The 20338-nt window shown below is 38.9% G+C and overlaps 1 protein-coding gene across 1 annotated transcript; it reads right to left on the bottom strand.

The window, feature by feature from the left end:
• Positions 1 to 10951: 10951 nt before the first annotated feature.
• LOC108801630 (secretory carrier-associated membrane protein 3-like) lies at positions 10952 to 12136 on the bottom strand. The gene has a single exon (XM_018573523.1). The coding sequence runs from the start codon at positions 12043 to 12045 to the stop codon at positions 11005 to 11007; it is 1041 nt and encodes a 346-aa protein (XP_018429025.1). The 5' UTR covers positions 12046 to 12136; the 3' UTR covers positions 10952 to 11004.
• Between the last annotated feature and the right edge of the window lie 8202 nt (positions 12137 to 20338).

The following is a 20338-nucleotide window of genomic DNA, read 5'->3' as shown; positions in this document are numbered from 1 at the left end:
TATATATATATATATATATATATATATATGTGTGTGTGTGGGTAGTCAAAATTGACTAAGTCTTTCAAAGTCTTAAAACCCCATAAATGAAAAACAGACTCCCACAGTGAAATCAAGTGCGTTTTCCAATTCAGTGATGTGTCCAACGAAAATCCAGAAAAAAGGACCAGGAAAAATCCCCTCAAGGGAATGCACTCACCGGATCAAATGATGTTAAAGAGCCGTTTGTCTCGTCAAAGAAAAGCCGGAGCTGTGTGTCTGCTTCTCTCGCTCAGTGGAACTCCAGGGAGAGAAGGATCTCCTGTTTCTCCGGGATGTTAAACCAAGGATCTTCACTCATAGAAGTCCCCCAGGTCAGATATCCAATCAAGCAAGAAGAATGAAAAATACGCTCATAGCGTAATAAATTCCAGGTTTATTAGATCAAAAACATATAAATAGATAAAAAAGCGCTAAAATTGAGTTCGTATTAAAAGCCGGCTGGTCACTTAAGCGTGACTCCTTAGACTGGAACAATGACGTGAGAATAAGCCCGCCCCCAAAGGCCCGCCCTCCAAGCTCTGATCATAACAGTTTGATCTTTTGCATATCCATCAATGGAAAGTGCTGTACCATTTAACACATCTATTTTACTTGGTGACCTGTATAGTTGAAAACTAGTTTTGCATAAAATCATGCAAGAGAGGATATAAGCACTCCTTTTTCCCTACAATTCTGCAACAAAAAGGATAAAAAGTACCTCCTCATAGATCCAAAAGGTCACACAATTACTGTCAATCATTGTTACAAAGTTCACTTAAAATTCCCAGCCACATCCTTGCTAGAGCGGTCTCAGTGTCTTGTTGCTGTTTCCAGGAACTTCCACAAGCACTGACATGCCCCATTTAAAATATCCACAACCACCTCTGATAAAAGAAGACACTGCAGTATTAAAAACAACTTTATTGTATAAAAACAACCATTGTACTCACAAGTTACACGGTGAACCAGGCATTGCAGTCTCCCATTTGATGGTTACTTGCTCAAGACCTGCACTCATGCATGATATACAATGGGTTAACAATTTCTGGTGCTAGGTCATACCACTGTCCACCTCCCTCAATCCTCATTGCATTTTGAAGGAAGTCCTTCTTCAATGAGGGGGAGCAGAGGGAGTTAAACAGTGACTTTTTTCTTTACTTGTTTTATAGTATTCCCAATTTAACCCTTATGTTCCCACTTACCCCTACTGCACATTACCAAATCAAGAATCAATAAACGTCACTCTGTAGCACCTTAACTTAAAATAGATTACTAATAATATTCAAACTCCTACACTTGATATTACACCAACACCAATAAAGAAATGCCTAATTATCTAAATATCTACTATTCCATATGTTCATAGCAACTTCGCTCCACATATATGACTATACCCAGCAAAATTGTAAATAGCAATTAATATTATTAATACTAATTTAATTGTTTAGGATGCAACTTTTCCAAGTATGAATATCCACTTACCTTCTATTTGATTATGAAGTTTATTCAGCTCTCCACCGGACTGCTAAAAAGCTATACATTTTAATCTACTGGGATCACGATTGTGATAATGTCTAAAGTGAACACTATCATCTCTTTCCTTTTTTTCATGTTCTGAACATGTTCCTCCAGTCTTTCCACTCAAGCGCTCAAACGTCATACATATTGTAATCTGCAACCACATTCAAGTAGGTAAACAACATTTTTCATATTGCACTTTAAAAAGTGTCTAATATTAAAAATCTTACCTGTCACATTTGATTGGAAGGTATTGATGTTCCTCCTACTATTCTAAGTGCACTTATATGCAAAACACCTCTGACATCATCTAAAGCCCTCTATCTCTAACTTCTGCAGTACCATCATATTTGGTAGGGGAAGGAGACTTTTATACAACAATTAATTAGCCTTAGAAAGGAATTTGTAGAAAAGAAGTGTAGCCTTAAAGTAGTAAATGATCCCTATATAAAAACCTTTTTGCAGAAATAAATAGAGATGATTTATTAAAGATAAAGTAGGGGGGAGAGGAGAAGGATAGTGGCACATTATGTATCCTTATTTACTGTGAGGACAAATTTAATATAACTTTAAAGAACTAAACTACTGTTTATTAATAAGTAACACAATGGATCCTTTCCTGAAAGATATTTCATCTCTAGCCTAATTTTGTGTTAAAAAAGTTTAGAAGACAATAAACCAACCAAGAGGACCTTCCTAACTTGAGATAAGGTCTTCAGATGATGCAATAGGTGTTTTGCATGTAGATACACTTAAGATAGTAGGAGGAACATCAATACCTTCTAATTGAAGATATTGCCGGGTAAAGTTTTTAATATTAGACACGTTTTAACCTGTAATACCAAATTTGTTGTTTGCTTCCTTAAATGTGGTTGCAGACTTCAATACATAGGAGGCACTAAATGCACCTAAATTGAATTTCGCATCAGGTTGAAAGCAAGTGTAGAGGGTGAAACCTGATAAAACTTTGTAATCAAATAGAAGGTAAAGGGAAAGTCAAACTGGGAATTCTGCACCCTAAAGGATTAAATGTGGATTGTATTGTGTTATTTTTACAGTATTTGCTTGGTAGAGATTATTATTATTATTATTACTATTATTATTATTTTGGGTGAAGTTTTGTGAATCACATAATACACGCAATAGGTTGAACTTGATGGACCTGTGTCTTTATTCAACCTCAAATACTATGCAACTATGTAAGATGGAATAGTAGATGTTAGATCAGATTAGTTATTGGTGTAAGTAGAATAGCAAATGTGGGATGGGGTTTCATTAATGTTATTGATTTATTATTATTTAAGATGCCTTTTAAGTGGCATGTATTGATTCTTGGTTTTATAATGTGCATTAGGGGTTACTGGGTGCATAAGGTTTAAGTTGGTAAGACTTTATTGGAAGCTATTGCTGTATGCCCCCCCCCCCCCATCCCACCAATGAAGTAGGATTTATTGGAGATTGGGGGAGCTGCGCAGCCATATAACCAGAGGCAGTGATTGTGAACTTTTTAGAGCAATGGTTATTTTTATACAATAAAGCTGTTTTTAACACGATACTGTACTGTACTTCTACTTTATCAATGGTGGTTGTAGGTTTTCTGAGAGGGGCATGTTAGTGTTTATTGCCAGAAATGAAACAGAGGCTTGGTTTGCGGAAGTTCCCGGTAAGAGTGACAAGAAGCTGAGACTGCTCTTGCTGGATGCAGCTGGGAACACTGTAAACTTTGTAACAATACTTGAGAGTAACCTACTGGATCTATGAAGATGTACTTTGTATCCCTTTGTAGCAGAATTGTTGGAGACAAGGACCGCTAACATAATTTCTTGTAATATAAACTGTTACACTTACTGAAGTGGTTTTTGGTAAGCTACTCCTGGGCAGAGACAGCACAAGGATTGCCAACTATACATTATAGCATTCTGGCTAAATTAATCACATTTTACAAAGAGCCGAGCTTGTAAAAAAAATGGCTTCATTATTCAGGTATGAATTGGCAATGTAAATTCTAAATATGGTCCCAGACAGATATAATAACTTGTGACTCCCATTCCCACCGATCTAAAAAAAATATTTTCATTAAAGAGCACTTATTCCCATTTAACACTTTATATGATCTTCATTCTGTGGCTCCCAGCCATGACTAAAATACATCTTCACTAGATCCATGGCAGAATGGTAATGTATTCTGCTTGATTTCCAATTACAGGTAAGGCACTTATGTATTTCTATTATAGTAACCTCCAAGCTATGTTTACTGTGCGCCCAAATGTAAATCATTGTTTAAAGTTATTTTAGCTTTATTTTCATTGCAGTGGCTGATGACAGCTGCCTGTTAATACAATGGAAACAGTGGAGGAGTGTGAATTTTATCCTATAACCTGGATAAGTAACACATACTGAGGCTATATTATAATGGGATTGCTGGAGGCACAGATGAACTAAATATAATCTTTGTAATAATTTCTGTGGTTTACCAGCCAACATGATTATTTAAAGTGACACTAAACTCAGGAGTTAAATCTTAACAATGCATTCAAGTACCTTAACTATTAACAAAAATGTATCTTATTTGTGTATCACTCAGCTGTAGATCCTCAAATCATCTTTGAATTCATGCTGCCACTGTCCTTCCTTCTGGAGGGTGGCTACTTTTGTTCCCCATGGTCCCTGTGTGTGTTGTAAAGTAGTCACTGCTCCAAGTGATGGACTACAATCACAACACAAATGAGTAAACTAAACATGAGATTATAGTACATCACAGGAGCGAGCTTGGAGCAGTGACTACTTTACAACACACACAGGGACCACGGGGAACAAATGTAGCCCCCTCCAGAAGGAAGGACAGCATCACCACAAATTCATAGATAATTTGAGGATCTACAGCCGAGTGATACAAAAATAAGCTCCATTTTGTTAATAGTTAGGGTCCTTTAATGCACTTCTAAGATTTAGCTCCTGAGTTTAGTGTCACTTTAAGTAAATATTATATTGTATAAGTTGTTTTCCTTTATATTGTGTTACTAATGCCTTGTATGGTGGTAGAATTATTGACTTTGTAAATTGGATACATCACCTCTATTATTCCTCTACAGGCTGTTCTAGTGTCACTGTAATTAGTAAAAACTATTACTTATTTCTTCATATTCAATATGTACTTTAATTTGCAAATGTGGCAAAGGCAAAAAACTGCTATACAAGGATTTAAATAATATACTTGCTTGTCTGATACTTGACCTGAAACATGACTGGATCAGTAAAGGATGGAACATTTATTCTGCTTTGCATTAGGATACTGTTTATTAATGCAACTGAAAAAACTAAGGAGTGTGATTTTTTATTAAGGTGTTATATTTAAAGTTATATTATCAATGCCCAGTCATGTTGTTTATTAGATGTATTACCTGTGAGTTCCAAAGCTTCACACATATTTGAAAATACTTGTAGTTTTTTTTCTATTAATAGCTCATACAGGGGAGCTGGAGAATGTATGTCGTCACTGTGAGCAGAAGCCCCTGTAAATTAGAACACTATAGCCACTGACACACCCATATATCTCATCCACAGCAATATTTCATTTATAGAGCAGACAGTGAGCATTACTAAGTGGACCAAACATGTTTTCCTAAATTCCTCCTCCAGATAAGTAAAGAAGTCATGTGTGTGGAGGTCCACTTAAATAAACCTGAAAACAAAAGTGTTTGTTCAGATGAAGGAAAAGCTGCAACAATGAAAAAATAAATAGAAATACATTGATCTATAGCGATTTACCTAAAGTTAGCCTCAGTGGACATACAGTATGTGTTGTTTCAGCAAAATTAATTATGTAACTATAATGAGCAGAAGCCAGCAATAGATCTCAGTTGTTTAATAATTCCAACTTCTGTTAGTTGGATAATACACCAGGGAAACTGCATGAATCAGTATGTAGCATAAGTTTATATTAGTTTACTGGGCATTAGTTTGCTCATATAACCCAAAAAAACAGAACTAGCAAAAACCTAGCCAAATTATCCCTCAGTGGTTTGTGAATGTGGGATGACTGTGAGAATATTAGTATCAGAACTGATGTGAACATCTCTATGTACTCTTTCAAGCGCTCATAAATATATTGGCACTCCATGCAAATTAAGAAACTAAAAAATAATGACAAACTCTGTCCAATCCAGTTTATTCATCCCTAAATAGGAACAGGGAAAATAACAACAGATCCCTTCTGCAACATCAAACATACCTTGTGCAACAAACATCTTTTATAATTTACACAGTCATAAACACGCAGAATAAGCCATCTTATCAGAATGGTGACTGCTGCAGTGCTGATATTAAAAAATGTATTACAGTATATACAGAAAGCATGTTTGTCGATTTAATGGTGACAAACTCAGTGACACATTTCCTTGTCACATTACCTTTGGGGTAAACAAAGGACAAAAGAACAAGGATATTGGACCTGATGGTTATCTGTTTTTAATTTAAAATTAAAATGAAGCATAGAGCAATTTATGCAAATGAAGGGTTGTATGGAATTCTAACTCATCATTCAAAAAGCATGGAATGCTTAAGGGCTTAAAAGTTTTTTTTTATTATTATTATTTTTCAAAGAACATTCTTTTTTTTCCCTCTGTGCCTGTGCTGTAAAATGATAATTAAAAAAATATGCATACACTGTCACAATGCATAATTCAGATGCAGCATGCCTGACGAGACTGGTATATTATAAAGTATAATGTTCTTGATATAGGATTCTATATTCTAGAAATGTACGATGACCCAAAACTGTCTGAACCTGGTAAAGGCATGGGTAGGGGAAAAAATAGTAAGATGATTTTCTTTTGTCTGTTGTTCAAAGAAAAATCCTATTGATAGATTTTGCTATTTTTATAATCAGTAGTAGTAGTAGTAGTAGTAGTAGTATTGATTTAATATGCAGGGCACAGATATCCCTTAAAGTGACAGAAAACTTAGTTAAATCTTAAAAATGCATCAAACTACCTTAACTATTAACTAAGTTATGTTGCTTATGTGTGTATCGCTCAGCTGTAGATGCTCAAATTATCTCTGAATTTGTGCTGACACTGTCCTTCCTTCTGGAAGGTGGTTCCTTTTGTTCCCCATGGACCCTGTGTATGTTGTAAAGTAGCCACCGTTCCTAGCTTGCTCCCATGATGGACTACAATCTCTCATTTAGTTACTTAATTAGTATTGAAGTTATAGTCCATCACAGAAGTGAGCTTGGAGCTGGGCTACTTTACAACATACACAGAGTCCATGGTGAACAAAAGTAGCCACCCTCCAGAAGGAAGGACAGTGTCAGCACCAATTCAGAGATGATTTGAGGATCTACAGCTGAGTGATACACACATAAGATACATTTTTGTTAATAGTTAGGGTACTTTAGTGCATTTTTAAGTTTTAACTCCTAAGATTTGTGTCACTTTAACTTGATCGGTTGCAGTCTTTGTGGTTGGATAGGTATACCTATAGTAAAATGTTGGTTTAGGCCCAGATAAATGATAGGCACATTGGCTTTGCATGAAATATTCCTCTGTGGGCATCAGCATCAGGTATCTCTCTCTTTTACACTCACATTATCACACGCTGTCAGGAGCATGTAGAACATTCGGAATACCTGCTGGTGGCAATGTGTTTTTTTTTCTTTGGAGTAATTGAAGTGATTACCAGCGGATGTCTCCCAGGAGCCAGATACCCGAGCCCAGTTGAGACAGAAGCCTCTCAGTTTCTCTGACTCCCTCTGTAAACTTTTACCTGAAAAAATACCACAGTCCACAGACATCCCATCCAGTTCTATTCCTTGCATTGTCCAAGTAAATTTTTAATACAATGCAAAAGTTTTTAAAACAAACATTTCCATCTAAATTTCCATCCTCTTTATTGGGATAAGTAGAAACATTAACAGGTTCCATAGCTTAGAGTGTCCAGTGATACAGTTGACAATGTCACATGCTCAGCAGGGGTGAGTCAGTTTCCTGGTCTTTAAGGCGAGTTTGAGAATAGTATTACTTTCTTGCTAACATTACTGCTGCACTTCCATCTGCTGATAAATTTATTGTGCGTGGAAGTGCCACTGGAATGTTGTTCTTTACTGACACTGCCACACTGATATTTCTTCATATTGCCGGCTGGTCGCAAAGATGACAGCAAATATATATATTTTAGAAGGCAGAGAAGATTGAGTGTCTGATTGATTGAGATACTGAAGCTCACTGCATGACCAGTCCTGGAAGATATATGTATTTTGTCACTTCAAGCAAAATTTTGAAAGATATGTGCTTTACTTTATTTTTAGAACTGTGGGGATAGCATCCACATGGCCAGCAATGCCAACTACTGGCAAGAATATATTTAAACAATGTCTTAGCTTTTAGCCAGCAAATTCAAGGTCATGGGTCTGGCTGCAGTTGCTTTCTTTTCTTCTCCTTTTGCTAAGCTGCTCTGACTTATATAAGGCAAATTTGTCACAAACCTGGCCATATAAATTGAGGATAAAAGAAAAACAAAACCAAGCACTGTTTACCTTCAAACTCACATGTCAAATGATCATTTGGCTCAGATATGTAGACAGCTGAATAGACAGAAGAAGTATTTCTACTGCTCAATTATGCCCATACCATTAACGGACCAATAGTGAGGTTTAGGAGACAGGAAGGGTGAATCTTTTACAGTAAAAGTTGCATGTCACAATAAATGTATGTATCTCTGTATCTGTAAATTGCACACGCATTGTTATTATGTAATTGAAGTTATGTAAGCATAGCAGCTTTTGGTTTCTCCCCAGTGGGATGGCATGGCAAGGACCACAGGAAGTTGACATTCCTCATGATGGCTGTCATGTGTTACTGCCTGGGTATTTCATGGCAGAAATCAGGAAAGAATTATCCATTGCCATGGCAATAACGGAGGTTTTAGTGACTCCAGGCTAGGCTATACATGCTTAGGCTGTGGATGGTTCAAACATTTACTGGAAGAACCTAGGGCTGGGGCCACCAGTAAAAAGAACAGTCAAGACAAGAAGTCAGTAATCGAACCATGTTTGACATGGTTATTAGGTAAAACTCCATTATTGTGACTTCAGGAAGCTGAGTTGACCAATGATGTTGAGAGTCCACTGAGAAGACTTTTGATGGGACTAATCATATGGACTAAGTCACATGGAGTCTGACTGTTATTTATTGGGCGACTTAAGCATGTAATAGAAGTATTGTCTTTAGCCATATGTCATATTTCCCAGGTAGATGATAGCCCCTTATCATGCTGCTTGAGCATTAACATTGTAGCTTTTGTGAAGAAATTATTTTCTTGTAGTTAAAATTAAAAGTAAGAATAATATGCCCTCATATTGAAGTCAAGAACTACTGTGTTTCCTGAATGTTAGATGTCAGTACCACAAGTACAGATCTACTGATCATTTTGGCATGCTGTCTGCTTTTGCATTTCTTATTTTTAATATGATAATATATTATAACTGGCTCTATTCAGATTAATAGTCTTAGGGATTCAGGCAATACAGGCTAAATAACCAGCTGTCCAATCTGATTTGCTAATTTCTGCCCCTTTGGAAATAATTTTCGTATATTACAGTTTGTAAACTAATTCAGTGTCTGACCATCTCCCAAATTCTAACTGATTATGTCAACTCGGTTTTGTTCATTTCAGATACAAAGCTTTCTCCACGGATATTTTAACAATACAAGAATAAGATCAAAATATAATGAACTAGTCTCTAGGTTGGAAAGGAATGCATTGTGGCAAAGCACATATTTAATTCTGGATCACCAATATAAAAGGTCTATTAAACAGTTCAAGTACAATGGTAATCTGCATACACAGAGCACCTTCAGCAGTAAACATCTTGCAGTGGAAGTTAGCAGAGTAATTATTTTGTTTTATAATGACAAATTGCCACATTAGACACACTGAGGAACTGATGTGACTGTGAGGAACACAAGGAATAATAATGAAGGCAAAGGCTTAGTATATTCAACACCTTATTAGTGCTATGGGCCTGTGTAATGCTGCATTCTTCTTACAGTCACACATGAAGGTTAGCAATAGGTGGAACTGTATTTAGCAATAAAGTGAACTTATTAACTAAAGTGAATTTACAAAAGTGCTGCTTTGAACAAGATTGTCTGAAGGCCCTCTCTGCATTTCTCCAGCATTAACATGCAGCTATGATTGCAGTGACGCCCACATACAAATGCTGGGCCCATCTCTCATAATGACCATGCCCTCTGGTTTTGTAGTTCTACTCATTGCTTGTGCCATTCTGACATCTTACATTTGCATAGATATTGAATGAACAAGAACACAGGAGCACAAAGAACACATATGTGCAGGAGTGTGTCAGAGAAGGAACGCGGATATCAGTGGTGCAACGAGCTGCCTACGTTAAGGTACCTTCTTGATGGGGAGGGGGATTCATGTACAGTTCTAAAGTCTGAAGTTTAAAGGTTATGAAAACAGTTTAAGAAACAGTGTTTTAAGTAGATTTGCTTAGGTATAGTGGTCAGCTGCAACACTAGCCTGAAGGGCAAGAGCTTTGCCTTTCAGAACAGCCCAGGATTCAGCCATATCCACAGGCTTTTATAGGTAAATGTCAAAGTGCTACAATGTTACAACTACAGCAGCTTTTGCATTTTTTCTTTCCAGAAATTAAGGGGGTTATTAACAAAGCTAGTCGTAGCTTTGGCTGATCCTACGGCTAGCTTCAGTTGCGGGATCCCTTCCGTTCAGTCGAAGGTGGCCGATTGGCTCAGCTGAGCTGAAGACATAGTGACAGCGGAAGCGGGGCAAACGGTCTGGACGAACCCTTTGCAAATGACAGCAGTTCCATTTACAGATCAGCGTCCCCAGGTCTGTCATTAAATAATGACAACTGGGCGGAGACGGTCGTGACGTCACGGCCGCCTCTGCCCAGTTGTTATTCATTGGCTGGGGCCTGCTAGAAGACTCTAGCAGGTACCGGCCAATAGGGAACAGTGGGGCGGAGCTAGCTGTCACTGCTAGCGCCACCCAATTGTTTTTGGCATCAGCTGATCCTCAGACCCCGTGAAGGGGCGGGAATAGTCCGAGACAGAGAACATGCTTTAACCAGGTTAACACAACATACATGTAAACATGAGGCATGCACACCCCCCGGCATCACATCTACAGCAGGAGATACAGCCCCCTCCGTAGGCAGAGACGGGCACAGACAGGACAGAGAAATCCTGAGTATGGGGGATCCGTGAATATAGCGAGGAGGCGGAGTGACACCATCACAGTACAGCCTGGTGCAGGCCAGTAACGTGTCACCGCCGTGCTCCGCCCCCAGACAGCGCCGCGTACACGCACACTTCACAGGGCGTGATGTTAATACAGACACACAGGTCTGTATTAACATCACACAGGACCGGTCCCGGCAGAGCGGTGTGCAGCAGCAAGATGGTGCTACGACCGATTCCTCTATTGGGGCTTGAAGGCATTTTGAGCGGCTCCCGCTGCTGCTTGGGTGGTTGCGTTGCGCACGGTTTCATTAGAGAAGACACCGGCGGCAAACTCCTGCTGAGCCTTCTGGAAACTGGCGCCGGTTCGGCGGTAAATCGAGTGGACCCTCTTCAGCATGATGATCCCCAGGGTGGCCGTCCCAGTAAGTAAAACCGCAACTATGATCATTAACACCCCAACGGCAACATTGTTCTTCAAGGCGGTAAAGGCAGCGATCCAGCCGCTGATCCCCCATCCGGGGATGCCGATGGCATCCAGGACATAGAGAATATCCTGGACAAAGAAGATGAAAAAGAAGACGAAGAAATTGAAAGAGCTGTCAGTCTTGAACACCTTGTACAAAGGTCTGTACCAGCACACGAAGGAGCACGGCGTGAAGAGGATAATCCAGAGGATGGATATGCCGAATCCGGTGCCCTGACTACCGTCCGAGATGAACCAGGCCAGACACCCCAGGAAGTTCAGCAGTAATGTGCCCGCACTGACCAGCCACACGTAGTACATGATCTTCACGGTCTTCTGGAAGTCCTGTGAGATGTCCACACTGATGTCCTGGTAGAAACAAGGCTGGACGGGGCAGAAGGATGGCAACGGAGGCCAGTTATTCTGCCTTCCTGCAGATCCCCCCAGAGCAGCATTCTGTAATTCTCGCTCCCGCCGGTCCAGCTCTTCCGCTTTCCGATTCAGCTCCTCCTGATGCTTCAGAAGATCCGCTGTGGCTGCAGCTGCGGTTTCCTGGGTTCCATATGATCCATAGTTTTTGGGTTCGGTCGGGCTGATCTTCCTCACCGCGGGGGCGGCTGGCTGTGCCGTGGCTGTAGGGAGAGTAGCCGGAGCCTGAAATGCGGACGGTTCATGGTACGGGGGTGGGATCCCCTGGTTATCGAACGGGTTGTAGACGTCAAGGGTGGCAAACTGGTTACCGGGGCGATGTTCTACCACAGCCGGGTCCTGAAACGGATTGTCCATCTCACCAAATGGGTTCCCCCGATCCGCCATCTCCGTGCAACTGCCGGTCACATGACCCGCACAACCTTCGCGTCACCGTTCATGTGATCTCCGCCTCACCCGCACCGCGTGACACACCCCGCCCACTCCCGTCCCTAAGAGTGACCCAATTGTTTTTTGGGTTTTTTTTAAATCTTTTTTTTTTTATTTTTAAACATTTTGTTTTCAAATTTTATATTGATTTCCTATTCTGCTCGGTACCACAGGGGTACCAAGCAGAATAGCTGAGCCGAATGCTGCTCGGCAGCATTCAGCTATTCACTCACTGCCGTTCGGCCCCTATGCGAAAAGGGGCGAATGGCAGGGAGTAAGCTGCCGGAGTTTTGGCTCAGCTGATCCAGATGTTGTATTGGCTGAGTGGAAGTCCTTCAGGAAGTCCTGAACATGTTCGGCTGACTGAAGTGCAGCCAAAGCCAGCCTTCTGCAGCTATGTTAATAACCCTCTAAGTCTTTAAATAGACACTGCAATCTGCCCATTTAAATAAAGTGACAGTGTTTGCTGATAGCCCACCATTATCAGCAAGCTATATGAATTCCCAAGCTGCTTTTCCACTCCATTGAAGCCCTTGCTCCTGTACTTTTAGGTATTGGAGAGCATGTGATCTCCCCATGTGACAGTGCTCAAACCTTGCCATGCCTGAAAACTCTACTGTGGCGGTGGGGATGGTGGAGTGACATAATTCACCTGGGTTAGCCCTGGAACCATCTGATACTGGATCATCTACAGGGTGGTCTCAGATTATGTTTAAAGGAGAACTATGAGGTGAATGAAAATCACTCATCCTCATAGTTCGAGCCGACGTGTGACAATGAAACTGTCACACGTTGGCTCAATAGATCGGGAAGTGAGTGAACACGTACCATTGCTCGCTCACTTCTCGATCATATCCCTGCAAAGAGTGGTGACTGTCAGTCATGGCTCCATGCAGGAATTCCACCCCCCTCCCCGCTCCGATATTTCAGCGCTGACTGGAGGAATGGATAGGGAGGGGGCAGGTACAGCTGGCTCTGCCTATATATACGCAGGGCCAGCTGTCACTCACGCAGCTGGGTGTATCTCAACAGCATTGTCGGGATCCGTCCAGGCTGCGGAGCTCTCAGTATATGATGATCTATAGCGAGCTATATACTGAGATTTGGGTCATGGGAGGATGCTAGTATATGTCCTCCCATGACCCTTAAGAGAACTATGGGGAAAACACTTACCCCATAGTTCTCTTGTAAGCATTCATTTATGTTAAATTGGTTTGCAGTTACACTTACAAATACTTTTTACACTATTTCCTAATTATAAATACTGCACAAATTGAACTGCAGTTCAAGAATAAAAAAACCCATGAAGCTGCCTATGTGGTTGAAGTATTGTTTGTTTTATAAATTGAACAGAAGTATAATCAAAAAAATATGTATAAATATGTGTAAAGAAGAGAGAATTGGAGAGTTAGATACGTGAAAAAAGCAGATACGAGACAGTAAAGAGGATAAAAGAGAAGAGGAAAAAGGAAATGGAAAAAAGAAAAGATATATTTAAGAGAGTTTATATACTGAGTGCTACTGTAGTTTATGTATTAAAATACAGCCATTGTGTTTAAATCATAAATAAGTAATATGCTTTTCATTAGTTGGAAAGCTTAGTACTATTTCTTTGTGTTTTCCCATTACGTTGGATTTCCAGTGGGGATTCTCCAAACTAAAGTGAACCTCGCAAAATCTTTGCCTAAAGTAATCCACAGGGAGCTTTCTATCCCACAATCCTGTTGTTGGCCACAGTGTGATTCTTGTCACGCTGTTCACATTCCCTCTAAGTAGCAAGTCTCGGGAGACATAAAAGATAATAGGGCCAGAACCAGTCATGTAGCAAGTAAAGGGTACAGAGTTGGAGATCTCTCTACTTTGCTATTCAGAAAAGTATCAAGTCTCTGAATAGTTAAAATGAACTATCACTACCATATGTGTGCTCACTTTTTGTACTTCTTGAGCAAGTTTTTCCATTTTTCACCTAAACTAATGGAATGCACATTCAGCTCTTTAAAGTGAATAAAAAACAGCATCTAAACCATATACCCCATACCTGTAGTAAGGTTGTTATTGATGACTAAGCAGGAGAAAATTTGCCTGAGTTTGGTTTCACAATTCTTGCTTGAGGTTCAAAGTTTGCAAACTTGGTGGCAGACTACCAAGTGAATTCTACGGGTGGCTAATCTTGTCATTCAGTTCTGGACATTTGCAGGGCTTATAAGCAATTGTTATTGTCAAACAAAAGCCATAGGAAGCTGGGCACTGCTACGGGGGAACATGTATCAATGGCAAAATGAAAACTGACAATACGACTTCTGTGAGCCCACCCTTTTATAGAAAAGTACCTGCGCTACCCCATTAATTCAGATTATTGGCTCCTGTGACTTAACTGACTGGCATCCAAAGCTATGGATTGCCTTGTTAGTTATTCCTTATTTTTGGCAGTGAACCTAAGAAACTTGTGCCCAAAGGTTTAAAATTAGCAAAATTGTGAATCCTGGGCATTCACTGCAAACCTGAAATTCATCTCAATTGCTGACCTTTTCTTCTGAAAATACTACTTGCCTAGTTGTCAGAGTAATCTAATGGTTTCAGTAGTTTTTAGGTCACTGACAAATATGTAAATATGGAGTTTTGACTTCACGCAGACTATCTTAAGCTGCATAATTTTTACAAATACTGAAACCATAGATCACCAGTGATATCAAGTTCTATATTTCTCTCAGTATGCAGTCATAGAGGTAGCCACAGCACTCTTTTTGTAAGCTAATACCTGGTTCCACATCCACAATAATATCCATACAAATCCCGACCCGTGAGTGCCTCTATATCTACTTTGGATTTCTCACAGTATGGGTATCTTTTAGGAAACATAACTTCATTCTTTCAGTGAAACAGCTAAAAATATTTTTAACAATTTGTTAAACTAGGATTTTCCTAACTAACACAATTCTGGTTGACCGACAGACAATTCTTGCCATACTTTTATTGCCAGTTTCCAGTGCAATATTTTAAAATGTTATATTGAGCCTTTCACTGAGACCTTTAAATTATCCTTTACTTATCCATATTTTAGCTGTCAAATTAGATTCTGTTCTAGTTTACAAAATCACCCATGCATAGAACTTGGCACTTCCAACACATCGAGAGCTGTAAATGGAGAACAATTCCCTTATGAGTCAGTGGAGTAGACTGGATACATTCTTCAGTATTTGTATGCATTTTCTTAGAAAATAGTAATACATTTTTTTAAATTTACTTTATAAAAACAGGAAGGTGTCTTGCGGGTCTTCATGGTTTTTTTGCCTTTTAAGTAGCAAATATCATCATCATTTTTTTTAAACAGTTTCTTCAACATTTGCAATAACTGACAAATAAGATTTAAAAAAGGAATTAAAACTACTATTTTATATTATGCAATATTGTATAAATTATTCAAAATATATACAAATAAACACCATAAAAAGTGTTCAAACATATCATAAAAAAGTAAAAATTAAATACTGTATTAAAAATATATTATGATAAATAACGTATTGGAAAAAGAATGGGGCATATTTTTAAAGGATTTACTGTAAAATTCACCTAGAGAAACCTTTTCTACTATTCTGTCATATTACTTTCAACAGCATCCACCTAGTATGCCACAGTCACATCCACTCCATTTGTAATAGGATGAATGTGCACCAAGTGAATGTAAGAGCCGCTGAACAGCTATCGAATGTCAGAAGTATAGTGAGCTGTCAAGTAGCTTTTAAGCCTGCAGGTGAATTTGCCAGCAGGAGCTCTCCATAGTGCTGAAACAGTGTTCATAGACATTCAGCACAATTTTTTTTAAGGGGAAAAAATGTGCACCCTCCCCATCAAAGCTAACTAGTCCAACACAGTAAGCATGTTGGCTGTTACCTAAATAGCAAAGGGGGACACTGAGTTTGGAAGTTAATTTTTTTTAAAGATAAAGGTTTAAATGTGCCCCCTCTGCCCTGACTAGCATGAAATACATTTTGAATATATATTATATTAAACTATATTTTATATACTGTGTATATACACTGATTGGCCAGATTATTATGACCACCCCATCAGTACTTCGTTGGGCCACAAGATGACTTCACGAGATGACTTTGTTGGGCCGCCTCGTGACTCCACGAGATGTTTTAAGGTGATGCGAGGAACCTGACACTGCACTGTTGCCCTTCTGTTGTCTTGTACCAGTCTTGCCACTCTCCGTTCTGCCCTAACATTGACTAGGCGCTGAAGGCCACAATTTGCATGTTCAGACCCAGATTTTTGGCTCACAGTTTTTTGCTGTTTTGCTGATACTCGCTCCATGGCTCCGAGCGCCAACAATCATCCCACGTTCAAAGGCTGTTAAATTTATAGTCTCTCACTTCCTGTTGTGTTTCTTTCCCAGAAACACAACAGGAAGTGAAAGACAATCACTCCAAAGCTACAAAGAAATCCCCTCTTAAACAGCTGCCATCTGAACTAGTGCTTTTATTGAACAATTTTCCCTCTATTCCTGACTGGTGACAACTGTTAAGTTTTGATTTCAATGGTCAATTAGACAAACAAAAAGAGTGAAGCTCCGCAGCCGTGATATGGACAGCAATATTATTATTATTATTATACAGGATTTATATAGCGCCAACAGTTTGTGCAGCACTTTACAATATAAGGAAGACATTACAATCACAATACAATTCAAGACAAGATGTTAAGGAGGTAATGAGGGCTTACAATCTAAAAGGGAGGGGCAAGTGATACATGAGGATGTAGCTGTGTGGGGATGAATTGTTTGAGAATGTGCAATACAAACCTGACAGGGAACTTAACCCTTCTCTATGATATCCAAAATTCAAATTCCCCCAAAAAAGTTTGGCTATACATGCACTTTTATTTACAAGTTTAATAAATGTTGTAAAAATTTATTTTGCAAGCTTAAGTTTGACCTTTTCAGTCATTTTGCTTATTCATGGGTATCCCTTTTATACAGTAACCTAGACACAAGATAGCTTATGTGATGTTTGACAATTTTCTTAGCTGTCATATATCTAAGCTGTACAATTTCTCATTTGATTTAAGAACGTTATTATTTCTTCTTATCTCTATGCCTGTATTAAAATGTATTTCCCTAAAGTAACAATGTGTGGCCTCCCTGCTATATAGATTAACTGATCCTAGCTGAGATTTGTGTTGTCAGACTGCATCCAACAAGAGTCTTGGGAGAGGATTAATTGCTTCTAGTTTAGGCACAAGTCATTTTAGTTTTATTTTCTCACTCTGTAACTTCATTATACAAAAATGTTTTGTTATTTCCATTGCAATTATCCCAGCCTGATTTTTTCTCACTTTCATATTAAAATGGCATATTTAGCCACTAAATGATTGTAGCAGTCAAGTATTTCATAAGCTGTTATCTAATTTTTTCTTTAGTATGTGGAACTCTTTTGTAATTTTCCTTCATTATTATACAACATCAATCTTATCCATACATCTCAAACTCACTTTGATTACTTGAGTTGATCAGCAGATCAGTTTTATTATTTTGCATTTATTCCGAACTCCAGGCAAACATCTACATACACCAATGAAATACATATATCGGAGCTGTTTTTCCTGCCAAAGGACTTGAATTTCTGTTAATCTAGTTCTGAGGTTTATAAATTTCTGATTTTCCTTTGCAGTTAAGTAACACCAAGGCCTTGTTCACACCAAGCACGAAGCAGGTGCAGAGCAGAGCAGTTTCAGACCGGATCAAAACTTCGTCCAATGTATTCCAATGGTATTTTTAGCTCCAGTTCACATCGCAACGTTCAGTTCCAGAGCAGGTCAAAAAAAACTGCAGCAGGCCCTATTTTACCTGCTCTGGATCTGCAAACGCATCAAAAACGCATCAAAAACGAATGCAAATGCCTGGAACACACTGAAAGCCCATGTTAAACTAAAAAAAAAAAAAAAACTGCCCGGAACGCATCAAAAACACGGCAAAAACGCGGCACAACCCACTGCACTGCGTGTGCAGAAACCTGAACGGATCTGCTCTGCATTTGGTGTGAACAAGGCCTTATAGGTCTGATGTCTCTATGAGCCTGTAATTGGACAGTGAAAGAAGAATGAAAAAGCTAATGAGTTCATTTCTCAGTTTGCTTTTTTCTCCTATCAGCATATTCCTTGTTAGCACTTGAGCACTGTAGCACATATGATTGGCTTCTGATGCTGCTGCTTTGAGCTCTTTTGTGGGACTATAAGAGGCTGATACCAGTCAAATTTTAAAACTGCTTGCATTTTAAAAAATATATTTAATTATGCATTAATTAGCTGCATTCATTTGTGTATTTATACCCGCTTAAGCTTAGGTTATGGCCGGAGAGAGTATGAAAGCTGCCACTGCCAACTTGTTTTATTAAAAATAAAATTGCCTGGCTGCTATGCTTAACCTACGGCTTCAGCACTCTGCAACACACACCGAAATACATTTGCCGATCTGTAGTTCTGCATTTAGTATGACAAGCAATTCAGAAAGGCTCCCGTCGCATTGGCGAGCCTGCTGCTGGCGCAGCTGCCACTCTAGCTAATGGAAATCACTTCCTTGTTTGCACAAAGCAATACTTAATTGGATCAGTCAGCACAGGAAAGACACCATAGAAGAAGATGAGTGGACTTTTAGTGATTCTGTTGCCAGTGACTTGTTACCAGTAATAGAATCACTAGTAAGACATGAGCCTAACAAAACTCTATCTATTGTGATATTTTATCTATCTATCTATCTGTCTATCTATCATGTGAAACTCTAGGCACAAACCGCTAAAAAACTGTTTTTAAATATATATTTGTCTACTGTCTCACCTACTAAATAATGTGTTATTCCGTTCAGCCAGTGTTGTGCTTTTTACATCTTTTCCATGCTGCAACTTATACTATTTTGTTTTTGGCTCACTAATGCAGTTTCCTCTGTCACCTTTCTACCTTCAGCCTGCTCGCTGGAGAATGATTCAGCATAGTTATCTCTGTCCTGTTAGCAGGGAGGTGATCCAGGGAAGCAGGAAAGGTGAATCACAAAGTATCTGGCTGGCTGTGCAGTAAGGCAAAGAACGGATGAACAATATTTGCAATGTTTGTAGATCCTGATATTTTGGCAAGCTTCCTTTTATTACATACCAGTCTGCCGGAGACAAATGGAAATGCATCTAAATGCACTATATACTCATTGTACATGTATTGTACACAGCTGAAAATGAGTACAGAAATTACATTGCTCCTTGGGAAATGTAAAATACATGGAAGCATGCTTGGAAAGAACAAGCAAAAAAACAGCACAATTACTCTACAAAACTACATGTAAGAAGATTATACAAGATTTATGCACCAGAAATGAAAAATAAGAAATAACATAATTATACTGTTATGTTTGCAAACACTGTTTTGATTTTCTGATTTTTTTTAATTTTAATGTGTTTTCAAGCATGTTTTTAAAGCTCCTTATACTGTATGTTTCCAGGGAAATAGAATACTTTGGGTTTGTACCGGGTCTTTGTTTAAATTTAGGGATGCACCGATACCAAGTACCATACTCGGTACAAGTACAAGTACGAGTACAGATACTTTGAGCTCCAAGACTAATCAACATAAAAATTTTCAACTACCACCATTTTATTCTATAGGGTCTTGGCATTCAGAAAATATATAATGTTGGGGGGTTGTACGTCATTTTCAGGCCTAAAATGTGGAATATAACATGGGTGCAAAAAATGAAAAAAGGGCCTCAGTCATGAAGGGGTTAATGTATGAGTTTGTTTTTATAAATATAAATAAAGGGATGCACCAATACCGTTTTTGCAAGTACCGATACTTGCCCAGGTACTTACAAGTACAAGTACTGATAAAAAAAATGTTGTTAGCAGCTAAATTTATTTAGTTGCTAATGAAATTCTCTGTTTACATCTTTCTTTTTGTCACAGCTAGATTCTGTGGCTGGCAGGTGAATGTAAACAACAGGCAGTGGGCGTATGCAATAGCTAGCCTACTATTGGCTATGGCAATTTGAAATAGCCTAAAGCAGAATCTAGCCAGCAGCTTAATAGGGTGCTGGTGTGGGGGAGGTTGTTTGAGAGTCAATAGTAACTCTCAAGCAACCAAAAGCTACAGTTATCTGGCATCTACCAATCCCCATGGGTACCGGATAACCGGATAACTGGGAGTTTGCTGTAATATATGTAATGTGTATATATATATGTATGTAATGTAATGTGTATATATATATATA

This window comes from Nanorana parkeri, unplaced genomic scaffold (genome assembly GCF_000935625.1).
Source record: "Nanorana parkeri isolate BGI_ZX_2015 unplaced genomic scaffold, ASM93562v1 scaffold2413, whole genome shotgun sequence".
NCBI lineage: Eukaryota > Metazoa > Chordata > Amphibia > Anura > Dicroglossidae > Nanorana > Nanorana parkeri.
Note: the sequence above shows the minus strand (reverse complement) of the source record. Positions and strands in the feature narration are given on the sequence as shown.